Source organism: Rattus rattus, chromosome X (assembly GCF_011064425.1).
Source record: "Rattus rattus isolate New Zealand chromosome X, Rrattus_CSIRO_v1, whole genome shotgun sequence".
Taxonomy (NCBI): Eukaryota; Metazoa; Chordata; class Mammalia; order Rodentia; family Muridae; genus Rattus; species Rattus rattus.
The window spans coordinates 59,117,395-59,143,934 of NC_046172.1; the positions used below are offsets into that span (position 1 = coordinate 59,117,395).

General features: G+C 47.3%; 1 protein-coding gene across 1 annotated transcript; it reads left to right on the top strand.

Annotated features, from left to right (window-relative positions):
- The first annotated feature begins 10,349 nt into the window (after positions 1 to 10,349).
- On the top strand, positions 10,350 to 25,220 carry Zmym3 (zinc finger MYM-type containing 3). The gene is given in 27 exon segments (XM_032889685.1): positions 10,350 to 10,402; positions 10,404 to 11,017; positions 11,926 to 11,969; positions 12,269 to 12,341; positions 12,787 to 13,081; positions 13,310 to 13,487; positions 13,827 to 14,045; positions 14,335 to 14,485; positions 14,695 to 14,810; positions 14,970 to 15,056; positions 15,172 to 15,230; positions 15,232 to 15,320; positions 15,570 to 15,742; positions 15,949 to 16,114; positions 16,736 to 16,833; positions 16,916 to 17,072; positions 17,310 to 17,339; positions 17,342 to 17,421; positions 17,557 to 17,731; positions 17,892 to 18,038; positions 19,277 to 19,380; positions 19,701 to 19,869; positions 20,144 to 20,295; positions 20,875 to 20,989; positions 22,028 to 22,282; positions 23,580 to 23,694; positions 23,802 to 25,220. Coding segments are annotated over 27 exon segments (4,107 nt in total). The 3' UTR covers positions 23,995 to 25,220.
- The last annotated feature ends 1,320 nt before the right edge of the window (positions 25,221 to 26,540 follow it).

Sequence of the window (26,540 nt, forward strand, 5' to 3'; positions counted from 1 at the left end):
AGGGGGAGCCAGCAGTGGAAGGTAGGGGGTCGGAAGGAGAGGCTAACCCAGCCCTACGGAAGGACCGAAAACCTAGTGGTGGGAGGAGGAAAGGAGAGAACGTGTGCGGAGAGGAAGAGTGGAGAGAAAAGGGGAGAAAAATGTGCACGTAGGCGTGTGCTGAGAGTTTATGCACTGCGCCTGTGCAAAATTAAGAGTAACAATGTCATTGTATTCTATGTGGCAGAGCTAGCCGTTTGCTACTGAAAAAAAAAAAAAAAGTGCCCCGCCATGTTTCTTTCTTCACACTTCCTCAAAGCGTCCACCCTGACACCCTATACAGTTTTAGTTTCCTTTCTCAGTGCTGGATATGTTTGAGAAGTGTAACTGAAATGGTCATGATTGTAGAAAGAGGCAATAGGGCAAGCGATTTTGACATTTTAATCTCAGTGATTACCCAGAACTGTGACTAGTTCTATTTCCATGGTAACCAGAACACCTGATAGGCCAAACATACTAAGGTTCCGTCGCAGAGAGACTCAACAGGTTGGACGGCCGTTGCCGGAACCAGTACGTTGGAGGTCTTCGCATCAAACCTACTCTTTATCCCATAGGAGGCCTATCAGGTAATAATAACCTTCGTTGTTCCATAATGCCTAGCTCTCCCAGGCGGTTAACCAAGGATTACAAGGTTCAATTGATAGGCACCAGTAGTTAATCCTCAGTAATTAATTCATACTCTGGATGGCAGATTATCCCAATAGGCACTACCTATACCTTATATGGGGACACAATTACATAGACCTGTGCTGTCTAATAAGCTATTACAATGTTGGGGAGGTCTGTGGTGCCCAACCCACCCTGTGTCCCTGTGAGTGAGTGTGTGTGTGTGTGTGTGTGTGTGTGTGTGTGTGTGTGTGTGTGTGTGTACATAGCTACTTGAAGTTACTTACATGGGCATATTTATCCTAATGGTTCCCAAACTTTAGATAATAAATACATTATTATGAAAAAAAGAAGATAAATTCTACCACGGGGGTATGGGGAATCAAACAATGGCTCGACTAGTATGAAGTTTCAGTCTCTTCTACTCATCTCCTATACCTACCCCCAGTTATGACAGCTGTTTTCTATGTATGACCATCCCATCAAACAGAAATGATTAAGCCTTTAATTTCTGCATTCCGTAGGCTGAGAAAAGAGGATTGCCCAGGAGAGACCACCCTAGACTACAGAGTGAGTAGCAGGGTATCCAATTACCTAGGACTCTCTCAACACAGAACAACAACAAAATCACAAATCAACAGACGTGTGTGTGTGTGTGTGTGTGTGTGTGTGTGTGTGTGTGTGTGTGTGTGTGTGTGTGTATGATTTAAAAGATGTATGCTCTCTAAACCATGGCCTTTTCTGTTTTCAAAAAAGATTTAATGGGGACTGGAGAATTGGCTTAGCAGTTAAGAGTGCTGACTGTTCTTCCAGAGGACATTGGTGTCTGACTGTGACTCCAGTTTCCAAGAGATCTGACGCCCTCTTTTGGCTTTTGAGGGTACTACATGCATGTGGTCCACAGACACAAAAACAGTCGTGGACATAAAATGAAAAACATAAACAACAAAATATTTATTTTATCTTATGTGTGTATTTTGTCTGCATGTATGTAAGTGCATGTAGTGCCAAAGGAGGGCAGATGACAATGGTTGATCCCCTAGAATTGGAGTTACAGATAGTTGTAAGTCACCATGTAGGTCTGGGAATCCAAGCCAGGTCCAGTGCTCTTAACCTCTCTGAGCCATCCCTGAAGCACCAGCTGTGACTTTTTGTATGCCATGATTTTCTTGGAAAAAATAACACAGGGCCTGGAAAGATGGATTAGGAGTTAAGAGCACTCAATGCTTTTGCAGAGGACCTGGTTACATTCCTAGTAGACACGTGGCAGTTCACAACTATTTGTAACTACAGTTCCAGGGTATCTAACACCTCTTCTGACCTCCTCAGGCTCCTGCAGGCTTGTGGTCCACAACATACATAGCCCAGTTGTGGTGTGAGTCTTTAATCCCAACACTTGAGAGACAGAGGTAGATAGTCTCTGAGTTTGAGGCCAGCCTAGTCTACTAGTCTATAGAGTAAGTTCCAGGACAGTCAGAACTGTACAGAGAAACCACAGTCTTAAAAAACAAACAAACAAATCAATCTCAGGTACATGCTCACGTATACACACACACACACACACACACACGCACACGCACACACACACACACACGCTTCAATAAAATAAATATTTTATTTGTTTATTATAATTTGTTTTATTTAACAACTTAGGAAGCTCATGATCATCATTTCAGGTGCAATTAGGAATTCAGGAGTTTCAATGGAGCTGCTAGTATAGCAGACATTGTAGGTAAAATACATGCACACTTTCCATAGCACATGTAAAGGGATCTCTTTAAAAGTGACCTCATTGGTTACATTCTCTGCAAACTGACCTGGACCACTCAACAGGGCCTTTATTGTTCCTGATGTTAATGCATGTTCTTTTTTTTTTTTTACAATAAATTCATGACTATCAGAAGATATAATTTCACATACATGGCATCAGGGCCTTCATAGCCACCATAGGGTTTCTCCTCTCCATCTATTATGTTCTTAAAAAATTCCATTTGATCCCAGAGGAACTTACTAGTTTCCTGATGAGGCTGAGTAACTTGTAACTTGCATCTGAAGGAAGTGCGTTGTGTTCAGTAAAACAGGCCAATTTAAGAGACATCACTTCCAAATCACAACCAATGAGATGCTAGGACTTCTGGATTCCCCAAATAAAAATTTTGAAAAATACCTTAGCAATGGCACATGCCTTTAATCCCAGCACTTGGGAGGCAGAGGTAGGCAGATCTCTGAGTTCAAGGACAGCCTGGGTTATACAGATAATCCCTATCTCAAAACAAATTAGCAAAGCCGGGAGACTGAGGAAGACGACTCCTTAGTTTGAGGCTAGATTAGGATACATAAGGAAACTATTGGTTTGTTCTTTTAAAGCTGGGCTTGGTAGCTTCTGTCTTTAATCTCAGCATTCACCCAGGAAACAGAGGCAGGAGGATCTCTGTGAGTTTTAGACCAGCCTGGTCTATATAGTGAATTTCAGGCCAGCCAGTGCTACATATTGAGACTGTCTCAAAACAACAATGAAAGAAAACAAAAAGTCAAGGCGAACTTAAGATAACTTAGCAGGAAGGCACTACTCTCACTGTCATGACAACAGAGTTTAATCCTAAATCCACATGTTAAAAATGCACTGTGGCGGGCTGAGATGGATCAGTGGTTAAAGAGCACTGACTGCTCTTCAAGAGGTCCTGAGTTCAATTCCCAGCAACCACATGGTGGCTCACAACCATCTGTAATGGGATCCGACGCCCTCTTCTGGTGTGTCTGAAGACAGCGACAGTGTACTTATATAGAATAGATAAATAAATCTTTAAAAAATGTACTGTGAAAAAAATGTACTGTAACACCCATATATAGACATAAATACATACACATATATATACATAACTGTATTAGGAATGTATGTATTGTGTGTGGGATGTGCCACATGGAGTTACAGGTAGTTATATAATTGTAAGCTGCCCAGTTTGGGTGTCAGGAAGTTCTCTCCACCACCAAGACCACTGAGTCATCCTCCAGTCATAGAATTATTTATAAAAAGATAGGTTGTGTTGCACATGTTGAACCCTAGCCCCTTTTGCCTCAATCTCCTGAATACCTGAGTCTATAGGCATTGTAACCTCAGTCATTTAGCTATCTCACATACAGACACAGACCTACTAGAGCCCTTTCCTTTAGGGGAAGGGTGGGGTGAACCACAACTTCACATGTGCAGCTTCCAACTTCTTCATCCTCCTGGCTTGACCTACACCACTACATCCAATTTCTAGTTCATTTCAATTAGGTTAATTTTAGCCACATATTGGGTTTTATCATTGTCAGTCCTGTAATCCCAGCACTAGAGAGGCTTAAGGTAGTAGGACCAAGAGACCATGGCTGTCAAGGCAGCTTAGTGAGTAAAGATGTCTGCTGTCAAGTCTTTTAATCTGAGTTTGATCCCTAGACCGACATGAAATGAGAATAGACTCCCCCCAGGTTGACTTCTAGCCACAGTGGCATATGAATGCACACACACACACACACACACACACATACACACACACACACACACACACACACACACACACACACACAAATTAGTATTGGGACTGGAGACATAGTTCAGTGGTTAAGAGCACCTGTTGCCCTTGAAGAGGACCTGGATTTGAGTCCCGGCACCCATGTTATGGTCACAGTTACCTATACCTCTAGTTCCAAGGGTATCTTGTGTCCTCTTCTGGTGTCTTCAAGCACTGCATGAAGGTAGCACACATATATACATGCAGGCAACTGATGTAATATAAAATGAAGAACTTCTTTTTAAGATTTTATTTATTATGTATAAGTACACTGTAGCCATCTTCAGATACACCAGAAGAGGACATCAGATCCCATTACAGGTGGTTATAAGGGATTTGAACTCGGGACCTCTGAAGAGCAGTTCATGCTCTTAACCACTGGAGCCATCTCCCAGCTCAAGAACTCTTAATTAAGAAAAAAGAGATGAGGTCAGCCTGAGCTACATAGCAAGACCCCCGCTCAACACACACACACACACACACACACACACACACACACACACACACACACACACCATTAAATCTAATTAAAAATACACTGGCCATTGTGGTACAAGTCTTTAATCTCAGCACTTGAGAGGCAGAGGCAGGAGGATCTCTGTGTGTTTGTGGCCAATCCAGTCAGCATAGCAAGTTCTAGGCTAACCGGAGCTACATAGTGAGAGGTGTCTCAAACAAAACAACAAAAAGGAGCCTAGGGTAGCTCATTGCAAGGTCCCTACATTTGCTACCCATTGCCAAAATGCAACAAAAAGGGAAGTGTTTATTTTTTTGGTGGGCATTATGGGCATTTAAAATTTTTAGGGTTTAGATTTGGCTCAATTGATGATAGTTGCCTAGGCGCCGTCCCCAATCTCCGAAAAAAAAAACTAAAAAAAAAAAAAAAAAAAATTTTTTTTTTTTTTGGTTTTTTTTTTTCGAGCTGGGACCCAACCAAGGGCCTGAGCTTCCTAGGGGCAAGCCGCCTACCACTGAGCCAAATCCCAACCCTGAAATTTTACATTTTATTTGTGTGGTGGGAGGAGGGTGGCGATGCGCAAGTGCCAGATGACAACATGCAGAAGTCAGGTCTCTCCTTCCATCTCGTGACTTCCAGGGATCAAACTCACCTGCTGAACCACCTTGTTGGCTAGCTTGCTTGCTTTTTTTTTTTTATTTTTAAGATTTATTTATTTATTATATGTAGTATGTGAGTACACTTGTCACTGTCTTCCAGCACACAAGAAGAGGGCATCAGATCCCATTACATGGTTGTGAGCCACCATGTGGTTGCTGGGAATTGAACTCAGGACCTCTGGAAGAGCAGTCAGTGCTCTTAACCGCTGAGCCATCTCTCCAGCCCATTTTGTTTGTTTGTGTGTGTGTGTGTGTGTGTTTGTGTGTGTGTGTGTATTTATATTTTAAGATAAGTTTTCTCTGTAGCCCTGGCTTTCCTGAACTCACTATGTAGACCAGATTGTCCTCCAACCCAGAGAATCTCCTGCCTCTGCCTCTCAAGTGCCAGGATTAAAGGCACATGCCACCACTAAGTTTGGCTCTCTCTTGCTTTCTTAAGGCTTTCGATTTCAAACCTTTACAGTGAATGTGAACATTTATAAATAGATAGGCAGACAGACAGGAAGACAAATAGACGAGACATGGTATTTATTTATTTGCAAGACTGGATGCATGTGTGTGTGTGTGTGTGTGTGTGTGTGTGTGTGTGTGTGTTTATGTGGGTGCTTTGTTGCTTTTGAGACAGTGTATCTCTATGTAGCTCAGGCTGTCATAGAACTCCCTCTAGACCAAGCTGGTCTTGAACTCAGGAATTTGCCTATTTCTTCTAATGATGTCATCATGAACCATCACTCCCAGGGGCACTGGAGACTGATCCAAGAGCTTATCAGGAATGCAAGACAAGTGCTTTAAAACTGAATTCTATCCCCAATCCTCTTGTTGTTCTATTTTGAAACAGTTCCTTCTCCCTTTGAGATAGGGTCTCACTATGTATCCTAGGCTGATCTGGAACTCAATGTGTAGACTAGACTGGCCTTGAACTCACAGAGATCTACTCCTCCCACCCTACGCACTGGGGTTAACAGCATATACCGCAAGCCTTGAATTTAGCTCTGTAGCCCAGACAGGCTTTGAGTATTCCATCCTTCCGTTTCAATCTCCTGAGTAGCCTAGTTTATCATTTATGCTAAGAAGTCTGGCTGAGAAATGCTCTTAATATGTAGTCTAGGCTGGCCTTGAACTCAGTAATCTCCTGTCAGCCCCCTAAGTACTGAGTTTACAGACCTGTGTTTCTGTGACTGACATGTTTGTACTTTTGTAATCTGAAAAAAACAACCCGAGGGCCTGTGGCTCCGTTATATAGCACTTAATATGCGTAAGCTCAGTTTTAAGCCCCAACACTGCCAAAATGAAATAAATAATGTTCTGGGCTAGGTATGTAACGAAGTTGGTCAAGTACTCACCTGATATTCACAAAGCTCTGGGATTGATCCCCAGCATGGCATAATACAGGCATTCTGATATATACCTGTAATACTAGGTGGAAACAAGAGGGTCAAATGTTAGAAGTCACCCTTGGCTACAAAGGTTGTAGCCTGAGTTTTATAGCATCTTCAAAAGTACCAGACTGGGACACTAAGATCCTTACCCCAAACGGAAAAAAAACAAATAGACAACAACAACAACAACAACAACAACAACAAAACAAAACAAAAACAAAAACAAAATCTCACCCAAAACCAACCAGTCAAAGATTTGGGGAAAGTGTTGGGGAAGCAGGAATAGAGCCTTAGTTTTATAGTATAATTATGTAGCTGGAGCTTTCCTGTCTATCTGTGTCCCCACACACTCACGACCTTGCCAATTATCAGCATCCAGGACAAGATAGGTACATTTGTTTCAATCCATGAGTGGACACAGATGCATCATTACTAACGAAAGTCCTTGGTTTGCATTAGTGCTTACTCTTAGTATTTTATACATTATAATTTAATAATGTATACTGGCCTGTATCTACCATTATAATGTCATGCAGAGTGATGTTATTACTGTAAAATCCTGTCTTCCTGTCGTTCGTTTTAAAAAATGCATTTATTATGTTGTGTGCCTGCGTACGCATGCATTCTACATCACAGGTGTGCTGGTCAGAGGACCAACTTGCAGACCTAGGTTCTCGCCTATTATCTGGGTCCTTAGACTGGGCAGCAAATGCCTTTCCCTGCTGAGCCCCTCACTGCCCCCAGTTGTTTAGTGTGACAAAGTTTTGTTCTAGTTTGCTTTTGTTCTTTTGAAGCAGGGTCTTGCTATATATTCCAGGCTGAATCCTCTCATCTCAGTTTCCCCGCTCACCACCACACCCCAGTTTTTGTTTTTGAGATAGGTGTTCTACTATGAGGCCCAGGCTATTCTCCTGGTCATAATCTTCCTGATGCAGCCTTCTTTAAGTGCTGAAATTCCAGACCAGAAATGCCAGAGCAGAAGTTACCCCTCCCATTTACATGGTCTTTGCTCCATTTGAAAATTAGTGATCTGCCACCGAATGAGACATTCCACCAGAAGAGCCAAGAGTCCAGGCACATAAAAGAACTGGAAAGCTCAAATGAGAAGGAACAAACAGAAAAACACAAAGACACAGTACAAAGAGAAAGAAGCAGAAAGTGGGAGACTGCTACAGAGCATACTGATTAAGATACAGAAAACAGGGTTTAGGCAACCTACACTGGAAAAAAATTACATTTATCTCTGCTGTAGGAGAGAGCAAAGACAACCTCAAGGCTGAGGAGGGAGGCGGAAGGAAAAACAAGGCTTCTGTGAAAAAAATGGGTAAAATTCCCAAGGACAAGGTTTGGGCAGGCTTTCTATGGGGAGAAGAAAGGTCAGAAGCAGGCTGGAGGGGCAATAGATAACACTGGACACTTCTTGCCTGAGTTTCTAGTATCTAAATCGGTAAGTGTTGTGCAGCCCTTAGGAACTGTCCTGGGAATGTGGAGAGAGGGATTGGGAAGTGTTCTATCGTGAGGCCTGAAAATGAACACTGGCACCTATTCTTTTAAGTCAGTAGACCTAATGTTAGTGACCCCTACCCCTACCCTACTTCTCAAGCCTTAATCATAGCCACGCCCACCATCAAGTAAGATCCCTGGAGGCTGAGTGCTCTCAGTGATCTCAGGAGGCAGAGATGCAGAGATTGTGAGGGAAAGACAGACAAGAACAGAAAAAGAGGGTAGAGGGAAGGACACTGTGTGAGTGAGTGTGTGTGTGTGTGTGTGTGTGTGTATGTGTGTGTGTGTGTGTGTGTACGCGCGCGCGTGTGCACGTCAAGTGGGTGGGTGAGTGGGTGGGTGGGTGGGGGGCTTCTGGTGAGGAAAACTATTCAAGAGAAAATTCAAGCTCCTACAGGAAGATTCAGTGAAATGATCCCAGAACTTAACTGAAGGCCATGGAGGGAGAGGGGGGTGTAGCCTTGCAGAACCTGCTTTTTTTTGGGGGGGGGGGTCATCAGGCAGTAACCGTTACTGCATAGGCGTTGTCACTAAGCCAGAACGATTTAACTGGCAAGGGTGGTTGGAGAGCAAGCTTAAGACACCCCATAACTACGACTCTTAGACAGGTTGGAGGGGGGCTAGGTTGCAGACAAGGGGAGGAGGGGCACTTGAGGGTTGGGTCTTTGCCTCCCCCATTCTCCTCTGTCACTCACTACCCCAACACTCGCCCGGGGGGCGGGCCCCGGAGAGGTGGGGATGGGGGAGGGTAATCTTGGCAGGCGTCTGCTGCATGGCGTAGGTAGGGAGTGCTGAGGGGGGACGCGGGGGGGGGACACGAGTGGGAAGCGGAGAGACACGGGGAGGGGGAGGGGACCGGGAACCATTTGAATGAGAGTAGGGGATCACGGGTACAGTGGGCTCTGGAGATAGGGCGGGCACGGGTGTGACAGGGCCAGACTCTTGAGCCAGGTAAGGAAAGCAGGTGCGTAGATCTGGGTTTTTTCTTTATTTTTTTGTGTATTCAGTGTACTAGGCCCTTCGGTAGAAAGGGGGCGCCGCCTTCCCCGGGGGCGGGCTCCAAAGCTCCAGAGGCTATCTTTTCCTCAACTAACGGGGCCCCGGGCGGGGGCTCAAGCTCCATCCCCAGTGACGGTACTCCACTCCACAATTTCCAGGCGGCCACTGGGCTGGGAGTCTCGCGCCGGGGGCCGGCGCTGTCTCGCGAGCCCCCTCCTCCAGCCAGCCAATGGGATTGGTTGCTGGCACCGCCCGCCTGCCTGGTGCAGAGCGCTCAGCGCTGCAAGCGGCGCTGCCATTTAAAGGGGCCGCGACCCCTGTCCCGGCTGCTAGGGAGGGAGGTGGAGAAGGAGCGCGGGGCCGTTGCTGTCTGCAGTTCTAGGCTTGTAGCGGTTACTCTAACCCTGCCTCAGGTAGGGGTCGGGTCTGTTCAAGCCGAACCGAACCTGCAGGCGGGATCTCGCAGTAGCCGGGAGGGGGGTTTGAGGAGGAATCGTAGCTCCAAAATGTCTTCCTGTAAATGCCTGAGGTGGGGGGTGGGCAACAGGAGAAGGGAAGGACTAGGGGTGCAATAGGAAAGGGGGACGGGGCTGAGGAAGTGGTTCACACTGAAAGGTAACCAGAGGGGGGAAATGGTTAGGAGAGCAGTTTGTGGGGGGGAAGGGCTGAGAGAGGACGGAGCTCCGCAGGGGAGGGGCAGGGGGCACCGGACAGGATGGGTAGAGACTGGAGACCTGAGGGGCTTTTGGAGAGTGAAAAGGGACCAGGGGGGCTGAGGTCGCTGGGCGGGAAAGGCTTCTGGCTGCGGCAGCCACAGGAAAATCTGAGGGGCGTTCAGTCTAAGGTGGGGGTGTGAGAGGTAGGGAGGAAGGAGCCACGAGTCTCGGTGGGGGTGTCAGGCGGGTTAGAGACCAACTGCCTGGCGAGTGTGGGCACCGGGCCAGGGCAGGGAACGCCACTCCCCACAGAGGGCGCTGTATTGGGGGGGGAGTGGACATTGAGACTGAAGCCTGTGGAAATGCCTATCGGCTGTGGGGGGCGGCTGCTAATGAGAAATCCAAGTGGATGACGGGGTGTGTCCCACAGCCTACATAAGAAATTCAGGCTAAGACCACCTCTCCTGCCCCCTCTTCCGATCTGCAGCCCATACCCAGCCATGGACCCCAGTGATTTCCCCAGCCCATTTGACCCATTGACCCTGCCAGAGAAGCTTTGCTGGAGACCTTCCAGTAGACATGGAATTTGGAGAGGATCTGCTGGAATCTCAGACTGCCCCAACTCGAGGATGGGCCCCCCCAGGTCCGTCTCCATCCTCTGGAGCTCTGGACCTGCTTGATACCCCTTCTGGCCTGGAGAAGGACCCTGGAGTAGTCCTGGATGGAGCCACTGAGCTACTGGGGCTGGGGGGGCTACTCTATAAAGCCCCTTCTCCCCCAGAGGTGGACCATGGTTCTGAGGGGACCCTTGCATGGGATTCGGGGGAGCAGACCCTAGAGCCTGGACCAGGGTGCCAGACCCCTGAGGTGATGCCACCTGATCCAGGGGCTGGGGCCAGCCCCCCTTCACCTGAGGGGCTACTAGAACCTTTGGCTCCAGATTCTCCAATAATCCTGGAGTCTCCTCATATTGAAGAGGAGGAGATATCCCCCTTAGCTACAAGGAGAAGGGGCTCCCCTGGGCAGGAGGAGGAGCATACCCAAGGGCAGCCACAGAGCCCAAATGCACCCCCTAGCCCTTCAGTGGGAGAGACTCTGGGGGATGGAATCAACAGTTCTCAGACCAAACCTGGGGTATCTAACCCTGCTGCACATCCTTCTTTGCCAGGTAGGTTGCCTAATCATTTGGAGGGGGCTGGGGAGAGAAAGGGTGGTGGTAAGGAGGGCTGGCTATGTGCTTTGAGAAGTGGAGGAGGAGGGGGCAGGAGGGTGGAAAGATCAGAGCAGTGCTATGTGTGGTGAAGGAGTTGGGTTTTTGGAAGGAGGAGTGGGGTGTGGTGAAGATTATGGAAAATGGCTGGGAGGAGTGGAGGGGCTGTGCAGGATGAATGGGGTAGTATGAGGGGATGGATTTGATGGCAGGGGTTCCCTTTCTCATAGCCCAGTGGGCTTCAGTGCCAGGGTCCCTCCTTCAGGAATTGAAGGAAAATAGCAGGCTCCTAGGCTCGACGATTTTTCCAGCTGTTTGGTTCTAAATGGGAGTGGAGTTTCTGGGATTGATGAATGGTAACTCCTCTCTGAAGCCCCTAACAGCATACTGATTTCAGGGTAGTGGTAGAGAGGAGGATCCAGGATTGTGTCTCTGGTAGGGGAGGGGCAATCTAGACCTGAAGCTCTAGTTTCTCCCTTAATCTACCTAGTGATATCCTTCCTCTAGCCTGTGACAAGGGTTTTCAAATATATAAACTGACATATATCACCAAAGTCCAGAGGAACATACCTATACATTGATGGGTTTTCCCCCCTTCTTGCTCCCTTTAAATGATTACATTTGTTTTTGTTGGTAAAATCTCAATTCTTCATGCACAGTGGGACAGAAATGATTGGAGAATAGCTGCACACACAGCCTTCCCATTTCCCCCGTAATACCAAGTCTGAGGTAGCCCTGAAAGGGTTAGAAGCCACAGGCACTCGAGTTTCCAGTTCAGTTTTGAGTAAATTCTTCCCCAGAAATGGAGGTGGGGGTTGGACCTGGGCAGGCTCAAGATTTAGGCTGCCTTCTTGCTTCCTTTGCAGGAGATGGCCTGACTGGGAAGGAGATTGAGAAGCCGCCTGAGAGGGTGAGGGGGGAGGGGATTGAAAAGAGTCTAGTTCCCCCTATAGCTCTAAGAAGGACAGAACCTTCATTTCCCTTCCCAGATGTTGGGGGGTGCTGTCAGGAGAGTCAGAGAAGGGAGGAACTCTTGTGTCTCCTGATTTTTAGAATGAAGTCCAGCTCCCATTTCCCACTTCTCTTTAGGGATGGGCCAGGGGTCCCAAGTCTCTCACCTCACCTTCCATCTCCTGTTCCCTCCCCCAAACCTTGTACTCCAGTTAGCTTGCCACTAGTGTCAGCTTTGCCCCTGCCCCTCTTTCCAAGGTACAGAAGAGAAGCGAGCGCGTTAGAAGAGCAGAACCTCCAAAACCCGAGGTTGTGGACTCCACTGAGAGCAGTAAGTAGGATTTGAGAAAGTGGGACCTGGGAATTCCGGGTGCAGAGAAGAGCTAAAGGTGGGATTCTGACAGGGTATGGGTCTTCTGGCTCCTGTAGTTCCTCTCTGCAGAAAGAGAAGTGCCTGTCTGTACTGTGGGTTGGCATGGGAACCAAGAGGTAGTCGGGGGGAAACTGAAAACAAGAACAGTAAGAATAGTAAGTTTCAACTATACTGTCCCTGTCCCCAGTCTTCTCTCTTAGACCCCCCCCTTCCTCTCCTGAATATTGTATAATAACCATGAGTGGCTTAAGATCCAGTGTAATGGGAGAGGAAGTAGAAGGGTCAGAACAAGAGGAGTACCAGAGATCCCAGGATCAGTATTGAACTTACTATTGATCTGATCATCAAATGGCTGGAGATCTGTTCTGGTGGTCTTTTCTCACTGCCCCGCCTACTCCCACAGTTCCAGTGTCAGATGAGGATTCTGATGCCATGGTAGATGACCCCAATGATGAGGACTTTGTGCCATTCCGGCCCCGGCGCTCTCCTCGCATGTCCCTGCGCTCAAGTATGGCACAAAGGGCTGGGCGCTCTTCAATGGGCACCAAGATGTCTTGTGCACATTGCCGGACACCACTGCAGAAGGGGCAGACGGCCTATCAGCGCAAGGGGTTGCCTCAGCTCTTCTGTTCTTCATCTTGTCTCACTACTTTCTCCAAGAAGCCCTTGGGCAGAAAGACCTGTACCTTCTGCAAGAAGTGCGTTCAGATCTTAGGGTGGGCGGGAGCAGGGACTAGGGGAGGGAGTTATGGGTGAGAGAGATTATGTTGGCAAAACCAAGCAGGATGGAGATGATAGGGTTAATTTTAGGGAAGTGGTTAGAATATTTGACTCTCTGGTCATCGGTAGGAACCCTAGGGAGTGCAGGGGTTACTGCTGGAATGAGAGGGTAGTCCTGCATTACTCAAACCTGTTCCCACCTCCAGGGAGATCTGGAACACCAAGGACTCAGTTGTGGTACAGACTGGTTCAGGAAGCTCCTTCCAAGAGTTCTGCACATCTGTCTGTCTGTCTCTCTATGAGGCCCAGCAGCAGCGTCCAATCCCCCAGACTGGGGACCCTGCCGATGCCACTCGCTGCAGCATATGCCAGAAGACTGGAGAGGTGAGGGTACTCACCACAGGCCTGCTGGCTCACACCCGCCCCTCTGCTTCTCGAGCTGCAGGGGCAGAACCCTGGGAGAAAGGGATTTGGGTGGAAAAGGTAGCTAATATGAGGGAGCAAATTCAAGGATAGAGCTTCTCCCAGGATGTATGCAGTTGACTTTCTTACCTCCCAGGAGCTCGCCATCAAGTCTACAGCCTGAAGCACAGGTTGGGGGGTCCTAGGCCCATTGTCTGCTGTAAAGGTCTAGGGTGAGGTGGGAGTCCTGTCCTTGCATTGATTGGGGTGGGCGGTGGTGGCCTGGCCTCAGCTCAGGGTGTGCATATGTATGTGTGGCAGGTCCTACATGAGGTCAGCAATGGCAGCGTGGTGCACCGACTCTGCAGTGATTCTTGCTTCTCCAAATTCCGAGCCAACAAGGGACTGAAAACCAACTGTTGTGACCAGTGTGGGGCTTACATCTATGCCAGGCCTGGGGGCCTTGGCCCAGAGCTCCTGTTCCATGATGGTCAACAAAAGCGGTTTTGCAACACAACGTGCTTGGGGGCATACAAGAAGGTGGGGCCGAGGGAGTAGTGCATTAGAGGGCTATGGAAGGGGGTGTGGTTCTTGGGTGATAAATAAAGGTGCCTGAAGGGTCGAGGGCTGGGAAAAATAAAACAAATAAAGGGGGTTTCAATTGTATCTGTTATGTTTTATTTTTGAAGCTGGCTGGTGGACACACAGGTCTTTGTTATATCATCATTATACTTTTTTGTATGCCTGAAATATTTCATGTTTAAAAAATTTTAAAAATAAAAGTGAAGGGACAAATCCAGCCTCAGCCTCTCCTTCCCCATCCTCACAGAAAAACACACGTGTGTACCCATGTGTCTGGTGCAAGACCCTGTGTAAGAACTTTGAGATGCTATCACATGTGGATCGTAATGGCAAGACCAGCTTGTTCTGTTCCCTGTGCTGTACCACTTCTTACAAAGTGAAGCAGGCAGGGCTCACTGGTAGGTGCAAAGCCCTCTTCTCTGAGATCCCTGCTGGCCTTCCTTCTACTTCCCATATTCCCCTCTTGTAGAGTAATTTCTGCTGCCCAACCTCGGCCCCAGCCACATCTTCCCATGGACTTTCTATTCCATCTCTTCCCTACCTTACACCTTCTATGTGCTCTCTCTTCTTCTTTCTCTTTCTTTCTCTCTTTCTTTCTATGCCCCAGGCCCTCCCCGACCCTGCAGCTTCTGCCGCCGCAGCCTCTCTGACCCTTGTTACTACAACAAAGTTGATCGCACAGTCTACCAGTTCTGCAGCCCCAGCTGCTGGACCAAGTTCCAGGTACTCCAGACCCTGGACCAGGGATAAAGGGAGTGGCAACAGGGAAAGGGTAGGAGAGCTGGGATAGGTAGACCTGGGTAGAGCAAAGAGTGAGCCTGACCTCCCCATCCTCCAGCACTGCACACACCTTGCCCCCTTATCTGTCTTCCTTCCCTCCAGCATACTAGCCCTGAGGGGGGCATTCACCTGAGCTGTCACTACTGCCATAGCCTCTTCAGTGGCAAGCCTGAGGTCTTGGAGTGGCAGGTAAGATACCCCCCTACCTACATCTTGCCACATGTTTGAAGAAGTCTTCTCAAGTTGTGCCTGTCAGGCGCAGATGTCGTAGCTCTGCCCTCCCTGCCCTGTGTTTCCACCTCAGGACCAGGTCTTCCAGTTCTGCTGCCGTGATTGCTGTGAGGACTTCAAGCGACTTCGGGGTGGTATCCCAGTGTGAGCACTGCCGGCAGGAAAAGCTCCTGCATGAGAAACTCCGATTCAGTGGGGTAGAGAAAAGCTTCTGCAGTGAAGGTAAGGGAGTGAGCTAGCAACCAAGGCCCTGTCTCCTATGACCTGGGAGGATGGAGAAGGGAAGAGCAAGGCTCAGAAAGCAGGGTGTAAGCTGTAAGCCCTGCCAGGATGCTCTACCCCACTTATGCTAAGGCTTTAGGTGCAGGGCTGTTCTGAGGAGGTTTCAGAAGGAGCCTTTTGGAAAGACTGAGTTGAACACCTGTGCGTAACTCCGTCTCCAGGCACTCTTTCCTGTTCCCTCCTTTCTAGGCTGTGTGCTGCTATACAAGCAAGATTTTACTAAGAAGCTGGGCTTGTGCTGTATCACTTGTACTTATTGCTCCCAAACCTGTCAGCGTGGAGTCACTGAGCAACTGGATGGAAGCACCTGGGACTTTTGCAGCGAGGACTGTAAGACCAAGTACCTGTTATGGTACTGCAAGGTAAGGAGAGTCAACATGTCAGACAGAAGGCGGCAGGGGTATGAACTGATGTACTCACATCAGCACCAGCCCTCCGGGGAGGGGAGTAGACCTCTCCAATCTCTAAACTGGTTGAGTCTCCAAAGAGAGAAACGGTGGCTTATCCTAGAGGAAGGGCCCAGCACATTTTCAAAAGGTAGGTCTGACCATTCTGTCCATGCCCTCAGGCTGCCCGGTGCCATGCCTGTAAGCGCCAGGGGAAGCTGCTGGAAACCATCCACTGGCGCGGACAAATCCGTCATTTCTGCAACCAACAGTGTCTGCTGCGCTTCTACAGTCAGCAGAACCAACCCAACTTGGATACCCAGAGTGGGCCAGAAAGCCTCCTGAACAGTGAGTCTGGGACAGTGTCACATGACTAGAACTGGCCTGGGCTCTTCTAATTTTGGGTCAAGCCCCTTCCTCCTCAGTTTGCAATTAATTATCCTGGCCAGAGTGCCTGGTATTATGCTTCTTTTATCTTTTAGATTCTTCCATGTATTCTTGTTTAAATCTTCTTGGAGTGAGAGTCTACTGGTTCTCTGTAAGGATATATAGTTTAAGGTGGACCCAGATAGGATGGGACTTGTATGGATGTGGTTAGTTTTCAGAGAGAGGGAAGTATCGGCACACACTTTAGTGACACAGAAACCATTTCTCGAATGTTAGCTTTGTGCTTCAGTCATTGTAAGTGTACTTAACTCCTGAAGGCTGTCTAAATAGAAGGTATAAAGTGAGGGGCAGGAGGTGGTAGCATTGCTTTCTAAATGTAGAGTTTCATTTGTTTTGGTATCCAGGAGCAGAGAATCTTCTTGGCTATTGTTTCTGGGGCCCAGAGTAGCCTAGACCTAGAGTAGGAAGGAAGAAAAATCTGACTTCCTATTTCCCTTTAGTGTGCTCTTTCATAAAACTCTCCTAGAAAAAAATGGTGAGACAAACAGTTCCTCTAGCAAAAGCATTTATTTGTTTCTACAGGTCAGTCTTCTGAGTCAAAGCCCCAGACACCCTCTCAAACCAAAGTGGAAAACAACAACACAGTGAGGACCCCAGAGGAGAATGAGAATTTGGGCAAGGTCAGGACAAAAGCCAAAAGGGAGGGTTATGTCAGAGGAGGGGACTGTAATTGACAGAACTAACACTCCTTTGATCCTATAGATTCCTGTGAAGCGAGTTATTTCAAGTGTGCCCACTCCTCCACCCCCACCACCCCCAGCAACACCCCGAAAAAACAAAGCTGCCATGTGTAAGCCACTGATGCAGAACCGGGGAGTCTCCTGCAAGGTGGAAGTGAAGTCCAAAGGAAGTCAGACAGGTGAGCGCCATGATACCTTTTTCCACAGACTGTATTCCTACGTCCTAAGCCTCCAGCCTTACATCCAGGAAGTGGATCAGGGCATTCCTTAGGCATCTCTCTCTAGGTCTGTTGAAGGGCAGTTTTGGGGTACTGAACACATGTGGAGAGCTTTTAGGAATAACAAATGAGCATCAGGTCCTAGGTCAGATGTCCTTCATCTAGCAAGGGTGCTAACAAGATTTTTCTTATCTGCAGAAGAGTGGAAACCACAAGTGATTGTGCTGCCATCCCAGTGCCCATATTTGTGCCAGTGCCTATGCATCTATACTGCCAGAAAGTCCCGGTGCCTTTCTCAATGCCTATCCCGGTAATTGTCTTTGCTCTTCCTGACCAGTCCTCCCTTACCTTCTAGGTTTGAGGCCCACCCTCTTGCTTTCTCATTAGCTGGTACCCTTATCCACTGGTATGATTTTTGGTATTTAGTTGGGATTTGTGCTTCCAGGTGCCTGTGCCCATGTTCCTGCCCACTACCTTGGAGAGCACAGAGAAGATCGTGGAGACCATTGAGGAGCTGAAGGTGAAGATCCCATCCAACCCCTTGGAGGCTGACATCCTGGCCATGGCAGAAATGATTGCAGAGGCGGAAGAGTTAGACAAGGCCTCCTCTGATCTTTGCGGTATGTGGTGATGGTGGAACCAGTGCTTCCAGGCTCTCTGTCTAGGAGGGTGGGGGTGTGGTCTTGGGGCTTGGTGGGAGTGGCTGGGATCAGCCCCTGAAAGCCTGTGTGGGGATTGGACAAGAGCTGCAGGGACTGAGCTGACTTCTCTGCCTCCCAGATCTTGTGAGCAACCAGAGTGCAGAGGGACTTCTGGAAGACTGTGACCTGTTTGGGACAGCCCGGGATGATGTCCTAGCCATGGCTGTTAAGATGGCTAATGTCTTAGATGAGCCTGGGCAAGACTTGGAAGCTGATTTTCCCAAGAGTAAGTAGGAGTTAAGGCATCCCCACAGACTGTGGTAGCACTTGTGTTATTAGGAAAGGAGTGTTTCTTATGACCCTGAGTATGACTCTAAACCTTACTCATTAAGACAGGTTCTTCTTGTTTTGTTTAAAATTTTTTGAGGCAGAGTCTCATACAGCTCAGGCTATCCTCAAACTTACTCTGTAGCTGAGGATGACCCTGCTCCTGCCTCCTACTTTATATGGTACTGGAGGTTGAACCTAGGGCTTTATGTCTACTAAGCTACACCCTCTAGTCTTTGTATTTTATTTTCAGTTGTGTGTGAATGTGGGTGCATATGGGTATGTGTGGATGTTCATGTGTATATACAGATCCATGTTGAGGCCAGAGGAAAACCTTGGGTGCCATTCTTCATGTACTGCCCACCCCTTTCTTTTTTTCTCTTTTTTTAAAAAAAAGATTTATTTATTTTATATATGTGAGTACACTGTCGCTCTCTTCAGAAGAAGGCATTGGATCTGACTACAGGTGGTTGTGAGCCACCATGTGGTTGCTGGGATTTGAACTCAGGACCTCTGGAAGAGCAGTCAGTGCTCTTAACCACTGAACCATCTCTCCAGCCCTGTCCACCCCTTTCTTGACACTCGGTCTCCTTCACTGCCCTGGAACTTGCCAATTAAGCTGGACTGGCTGATCAGCAAGCCCCAGGGGTCCTTGTTCTTGTCTGTCCAGTGCTGGAATTACAAGTGCATGCTACCATGCCTGACTTGTCCTGTGTACTAGAGCGTCAAACTCAGTTCTTCATGCTGGTGTGGCCAGCACTTTATTGACTGAGCCATCTCCCTCGTCCCCATCGTCTGTCACCATTTTTATGTATCCAGTTCAGTATGTATCCAGCAATATTCATATTGCTTGGGTTTGTAGGAATTAAAACTAGGGTCCTGTGTATGTTAGGTAAGCTCTATTACTGCACTACATCCCAGTCTTATTTTTTGCTTTTTATTTTGAGAGATGGTCTGAGTTGTCCAGGTTGGCTTTGAACTCATTCTGTGGCCTAGAAAGTCCTGTGCTACCGTCTGTAGCTTGTGTCTGGTGTCTCTGACTCCCTTTCCTATCCCTTTACTGGTTGCTGTTGAGTTCAGTGAGGCCAAGCAAGTGATTCCTCTTGAGTTGAATGAGCAAGTAGTAAAGATGGGAAAAGAGGACTTCAGAGTTGAGACCTAAAGAAGTTAATTTCTTCTTTCTGCCCCTTCTATTAGATCCTTTGGACATTAACCCAAGTGTAGACTTCCTCTTTGATTGTGGCCTTGTAGGGCCTGAGGATGTATCTACTGAACAGGACCTTCCTAGAGCCATGAGGAAGGTGAGAACTGGGGTTACTATATCCACAAAAAGAAACCGGACAGCAGAAGGGGTAGGGCTACTCTCAGAGCCGTGCAAGAAAGCTTAATGTGACCTGGCCTCCTTTCTCCAACGCTAGAAATACTGACTGAGACCTAGCTCCCACAGTTTGCTTTTCTCTCAGTAAACAAGATCATCAAAGTAATTCTGGGACTCTGCCATGGAAGCTTTCCGTGGTCCTATCCCAGTGCTCCCATTTCTGATGGTGAGTGCTGTCCTGCCTAGCTTCTTTGCTGCCCTGGCCTTGCTTTGCTACCTTTCTCCCTTTGACTTCCTTTCCAGGGTCAAAAGAGGCTGATGCTTTCTGAAAGCTGTTCCAGAGACTCTCTGAGCAGCCAGCCTAGTTGTACTGGTCTCAACTATTCATACGGTGTCAATGCTTGGAAATGCTGGGTACAGTCAAAATATGCCAATGGAGAGACCAGCAAAGGTGATGAGCTACGCTTTGGCCGTAAGTACATGGGAGGGAAAGAGAAGGGTCTATAGCTAGGATCAGCTGAAGATACCTGGAGTGGTAAGGGTATGATCACCTATGGCTTCCCCATCCAGTAAAGACAGCTAACAGTTGTAGACTAAAAGGATAACCTGTCTCAGTCCAAGGCTGAGGACACCTTGTAATTCAGTTTTTCAGGAGCTAGTTATGAGTGAAGGGCTGTTGGTAGAGCTAAGTGAAATTCTCCAAATGACTTTTTCTTAACCCTGCCCTCTACCACATGTCACTACAGCCAAACCCATGCGTATCAAGGAGGATATTCTCGCCTGTTCAGCTGCTGAGCTCAACTATGGTCTGGCCCAGTTTGTGAGAGAAATTACTCGACCCAATGGTGAACGATATGAACCTGACAGTATCTACTACCTGTGTCTTGGTATTCAGCAGGTAACTCTCGCACACCACTGGGTTTTCTCTCACCTCCCACACAGTATACAGAATTCTACTGGAACTGTTTCTAACCCATCCCTCCTTGTCACTTGTCTCTGACCCTGAATAGGCAGCTTGCTTAAATTTCCTATGACAAATAGACATCAATGACCTCCTAAAATCAGAGCTTCTTCATTCAAGGACTCTTGTTCAAGCCTCAGTGTTGACTGCTATTTGGATCCTCCAGGTCACCTTGAATTGTGTTTTGAGGAAGGATGTGGGGGCTGAGTTCCTGGAGCAGTTAGGTAGTGTTTAGTTCTGCCTAGGAGAGCTTAGCAGGTATGACTTGATATGGGTGTCTGAGCTTATGAGGACCATCTCCAAGCCTCTGCCTCTTTCAGCAAAGCCTCCGTACATCAGCAATGCAGGAACACACTTGAGGGCAAGCACTCTGGGTTATCTACTCAAGCAGTTGACTCCCATCCCCTTTTAATTATCAAGGACCGTGACTGCAGCTTCATCATATGCTCTTTCCTCTAGGTCCTGGAGTCTAGGACCTGTAGCCTACTTTATGTATGTCTGTTTTTCTTTCTTTAGTATTTGCTGGAAAATAACCGAATGGTGAACATTTTCACGGACCTTTACTACTTGACTTTCGTTCAAGAACTCAACAAGTCTCTGAGTACCTGGCAGCCCACACTCCTCCCCAACAGTAAGGGACAGAACTTAGCAATCCCTTCCCCTCTTTCCTTCTTCCAACATACCACTGCAAGAGTCCTGTACTGGCCGGCCTGTTACTCTTCACTAAGGGTTCAAGGGTAGGAGTATGTCCTGGATGCCTCAGGGTTTCCGGCTAATGGAGCTAGAATCTGTGCCCTTGAGCATGAGAAAGAGAACCACATGTGGTGATGCATACCTAGAATCCCAGCACCAGGGGGGGCTGAGGCAGAATTGTGAGTTCTGGGCCAGCCTGGACTATATACTAAGATACTGTCTTTTTTGTTTGTTTGTTTGTTTGTTTGTTTTGTTTTGTTTTTTAAAGAAAAGAACATGAGTTGAACTTGGTGGTATGTGCATTTAATCCCAGCACTTGAGAGGCAGAGGCAGGTGGGATCTCTTGAGTTTTGAGGCTAGCCTAGTCTACATAGTGGTTCAAGACCAGTCAGGAATACATAGGAAGCCCTATTTTTTTTTTTTTTTTGTTTTTTAATAGGAACACTAAAAAAAAAAAAAGGAAGATGAAAGGGTCAAGGCTTCAGTCTCATCCAGGAGCAATAATTTGTGGCATAGTTCAGGCTACTCAGGAGACTAAGACAAGATGTCAAGTTCAAGGCTAGCCTGAGCTACATAGAGGAAAACTTTTCTTAAAAAGAAAAAGAGAAAAAAGACTCAGATCTTTAGATTTATCTCTGGGACCAGAAATAGTCCAAGTTTCGGTGATACGTTGATAAAAAAGAAAGCAAGATGTAGGAATTCTAAGCTTAGTGTCTACCTGCATATAACTTAGAGGTGGTCAGAAACGTGTTGCATGCAGGTGAAGAATATATTAAAATGCTCAGTTCCAGGACAGACAAGTCACACAGAAAAACCCTGTGTCAACTCCCCCAGCCCCTAATTTCCCAGTCCTACTGTGTAGGTCAGGTGCCAGGGTTTATATGCAGTAAGAAGCCCAGTTAAGTGTATGCATGTTAGGAACTCAGGTGGCTTTGGGAAGCCGACCCCCGTTGTTTTTTCTTTTTGTCCATCACAGATACTGTATTCTCCCGTGTGGAGGAAGAACACCTCTGGGAGTGCAAGCAACTGGGGGTTTATTCTCCCTTTGTCCTTCTCAACACCCTCATGTTCTTCAACACTAAGTTTTTTGGACTGCAGACAGCTGAGGAACACATGCAGCTCTCTTTCACTAATGTGGTGCGACAGTCTCGCAAGTGTACCACGCCTCGGGGCACCACAAAGGTGGTGAGCATTCGCTACTATGCCCCAGTCCGACAGAGGAAAGGGCGAGGTATGAGGCTATCCCCTTCCTTGACTTTTTATACTTTATGTTCTTTTTCATGGCATCCCCACCATACCTCTGCTTTGCCATTAGCTTCCCTCTGTGTTTGCAGAAAAGATGAAAAACAGGCCTTCTGATACACAGTGGCTGGCTGGCTCATAATACGAGGGCAACTAACTGCCTGTTTCTCACCTTCCTCATTTCTAGGCAATTTATTTGCTTGCCTTCTTTTGAGAGAATGGGGGTGAGCAGGTAGTAAGCCGTTAGTTGTGTCTGACCAACAGGGAGAGTTGAGAGTGAATCAAAACCTTTTTATGATTCAAACCCTACATATCAAGGACTGGAAACATGGCTCAGTCCGTAAAACACGTCCAAGCCATAGAGCCGTGAGCACCTGAGTTTGGATCCCTAGCAGTCAAGTGAACCTGGGAATGGTGGCCTATGTCTATAACCTAGAGCTAGAGCAGGCAAGGTGGCGATGGGCATCTTCCCTAGAGCTCATCACCAGCTAGGTGAGCTCCAGGCTCAGTGACAGACTGTCTCAGCATAATGTAGAACGGATAGAAGAAGGCACCAAACGTCGACCTCTGGCTTCCACATGTGCACACGCACAACACAAAACACAAACTCACACATGCACACAAAGATAACAATCAAATAAAAACTGTACAGAGGAAGAAAAAGAAACTACATTTTGGTTTCCATTCTCTATAGTCCCTTCTGTGGGCCTCTGTCTAACCTGATGTACAAAGGTAGTGGCCATCGTTTTTAATCTGACCTAGATGGCAAGCCCAACCTTCTAACAATCTGTTTTACCAATTATTTTGTCTGCCTTCTGAGATCACATCTTTAAAATATCACCTTGGGAATGAGTGTAAACATTTTAGCAGGAAGAACTGGGGAGGGCTGCAGCGGAATACACGGATAGGATGTTGGGTTAGTATGGAAAGGCTAACTCATTCTTCTGCTATCCTTCCTCCTCCTCCCTCCCTCTCTTCCTCCCTCCCTCCCTCCTCTCCCCTCCCTCCCTCCCTCTTTCCTCCCCTCCCTCCCTCCCTCTCCCTCCCTCCCTACCTTTGTTGCTTCTTTTGTAACAATGGAAGCAGAACCCAGAGCCTTGTCTATGCCAGGCAACCTCTCTTCCACCTAGCTACACCCCCCAGCCCTTTGTTACTCTCCTTTTATTTCTTTATGGAGCTGTTTTTGGTGATTCTGCGGCCTTATCTCAGTGTCCTTGATCGTGCTCTGGGTGGTGGCTCATTGGGCCCGTGTTCTACTGAGTCTGGGTCATTTCTCCCCACTATAGACACAGGTCCTGGGAAACGAAAGAGAGAAGATGAAACTATCTTAGAGCAGCGTGAGAATCGCATGAATCCCCTCCGCTGCCCTGTCAAGTTCTATGAGTTCTATCTCTCAAAATGGTGAGTTGGTAACTGTATAAGAGTGACTTCCCATGGAGACTGAAGAGGCCCGCTTTGCCTTGCTACTACTGATGTCTGTCTTCCCATCTCCATCCCCACTGTTCTAGTCCTGAAAGCCTCCGGACTCGAAACGACGTGTTCTATTTGCAACCCGAGCGCTCCTGCATTGCTGAGTCACCTCTCTGGTACTCTGTGATTCCCATGGACCGAAGCATGTTGGAGAGCATGCTCAATCGCATTCTGGCTGTGCGGGAGATTTATGAGGAACTTGGTCGTCCTGGGGAAGAAGACCTAGACTAAACCCACGTGGTACCTTGTATCCATCTATCACATCCGTGTCTGTCCTGTGGGTTAACTGGCCCAGGAACCAATGCTATCCATTCTGAAGGGCCTTGACTGGCTCCTTCTTTTCTCTCATTCCCTGCCTTTCCCAGGAACCCCTGCCTTTAACCTTCTTTCATACCACTTGATAATCATGGGGCCCCAGTGTACTCAGGGGCTAGTCCCCCAGTGATGGACGTGAACCAGGTAGCCTGTTTTGTTTATGTAAACCCTTTCTGCTGGGGCCTGACTCTGATGGAGTGATGATAGCTCTGGTGATCCTGTTGGCTTTGGGTTTCCTGACTGCATCTATCTAGGTGAAGCCTTGTGCTACTAGGTCTGATCTAGGGAAGAACCCAGCTGCCTTCTCTGCCCTGTATCCTCTCTCTGTCCTCTTCCCCTGTACCATGTGAAAGGTCTGAGAGGTCTGAAAGTGAGGGACCATTTACCTAAAGCACAGAGCTCAGACACTCTGATCCCTCCTAAAAGAACTGATTGTTGGCACCCTTCACTACCATGTCCCTTACCCGACCGTTGGAGCACCACTTGTTGGTGCTACAGTTTCTCAAGAGTTCCAAATGCTTTCTTTTCCCCAAAGGCAGAGACTCAGTATGGGGAGCAGACTCCAATTGTGCAGATGATTCCTGTCCCCTTGGTTTATGTGTTTGTCCCTCTCTGCCATCTTAGGATGGCTTGAACCATGGTGTCAACATGCTTAGCCCCTCTGTAACTGCCTCCCTTTAGTTCCGTGAACAGAGCTCCCAAGGCAAAAATGACCTTCTCACTTGGATTGGGGCTGGGTTCCCCGATGTTCTACCCCTATCATCAGAGCCAGGCCCACCCTATGGGTCCTAGGCCATCCAGGATGGGGTTTGTGGTCAAAAGATAGGTGAGGAGCTGTGGGCCAGGGTCCTGTCCTACTGCCTACATCTTCTCTTCCCCATCTTACCTTTGTGGGCCCAGAAAAGTTAGTGTCTGGCAGAGGGAGCACCCAGTTCTTTCCCTGTTGGCTTTGCTGTTCCCTAGCCTTCTTTTTGGTGTTTTTATAACTGTCATCAGTTTAGCCACTGTTAAAATGTATATATTGTACTGAGGTGCCTGGCCTGTTCCTTCAGTGAGCCATGCCTACCCTTGTGTTGTAGTGAGAAACTGTTGTCACAACTAACTTGTCTCTGGAATTGTTTCAAATAAAGAGTTAAAATTGTTCTTTGTTTTCTCTGGGGGAGGGAGAGCTGGCTTTGTAGAGTGGAAGAGAAGAAAAAGAAGACTAACTGTGGATCCTTGAAGATTACTCTGACCTCGTCCAATGAATATCAGAAAGTTGGTCCTTTTGTCATACATTTTCACATACATCAGAAAAAATATTTTTCAATAGCCCTTTATTGAGCTGGAGTTGCTTATGTCTATAATCCCAGAAGTTGGGAGGTAGAGGCAGGAAGATTAGGAATTTAGGCATCCTTGGCTACATGTGGAGTTCAAAGCCAACCTAGGCTATGTGAAACCCTGCCACAAAATGGGGATGGTCTGGAGATGTAATTCAGTGGTAGAATATTTGCTCAGCATGCACAAACTCCTAGATCCAATCTTTAGCAACACATAAAACTAAGGACAAGTCTGTTATCCCAGCATTCTCTCAAGGTCATCTTTAGCTACATAGAAAGTTCGAGACAGGCTACATGAGACTGTCTCAACAACAACATCAAAAACAAAAACAAAAACTGAGATAGCTACTGCTTACGTTTAAGGACTTAGATTACATATGAGTTTCAAGAAAGACATTGGCTGAGTGGTGATGATGCACACCTTTAATTTTAGCACCTGGGAGGCAGGCAGGCCGATCTCTTGAGTTCGAGATCAGCCTGGTCTACAGACTGAATTACAGGACAGCCAGGGCTACTCAGAGAAACTCTGTTTTGAAATAGTAGTAGTAGTAGTAGCAGCAGCAGTAGTAGTAGTAATAGTAGTAGTAAGAATAATAATATAATAAAAGATATTGATTAAACCTGTTACCTGTATCCAGTAGGCTCCCAGTCTAGTGGACCAGCAAACATAATCAGTACAAGCTAAATGAACTAAATAGGGCTATAGACCTTTCAAAGCTATAGTATAGTAAGGCTCAGAGTTCACTGAGGAGGTATCCTTTGGCCTAAGCCTCCAAGACAAAATGAGAGATTGGGAAACCGCAGGTTTAGAGGTGGGAGTGCAAGGCTGGGCTTTTTTTCAACTAGGGAGTGGCAGGCTCAGATCTGTTCAAGGAGAAGATGCCTAGAACAATGAAAGAATGAAGGAGAAGGCCTGATAGCCTGCAAATGGATGCAAGGAGTATGTCTAAGATGCTGTGCACTTTCCCAGGGGCAGCAGTGATGGAGATGATAAAACATGGATTAAAAATAATTGTATGGGGAGGAGGAAGGGAAAACATTAAATACAATTTTAGGCCCTTTAGGTAAAAGTAATTGTCACACAAGGCAGGAAGACCAGAACTTGATCCCTAGAGCCAGGGTCAAAGGAGATAATCCACTGAT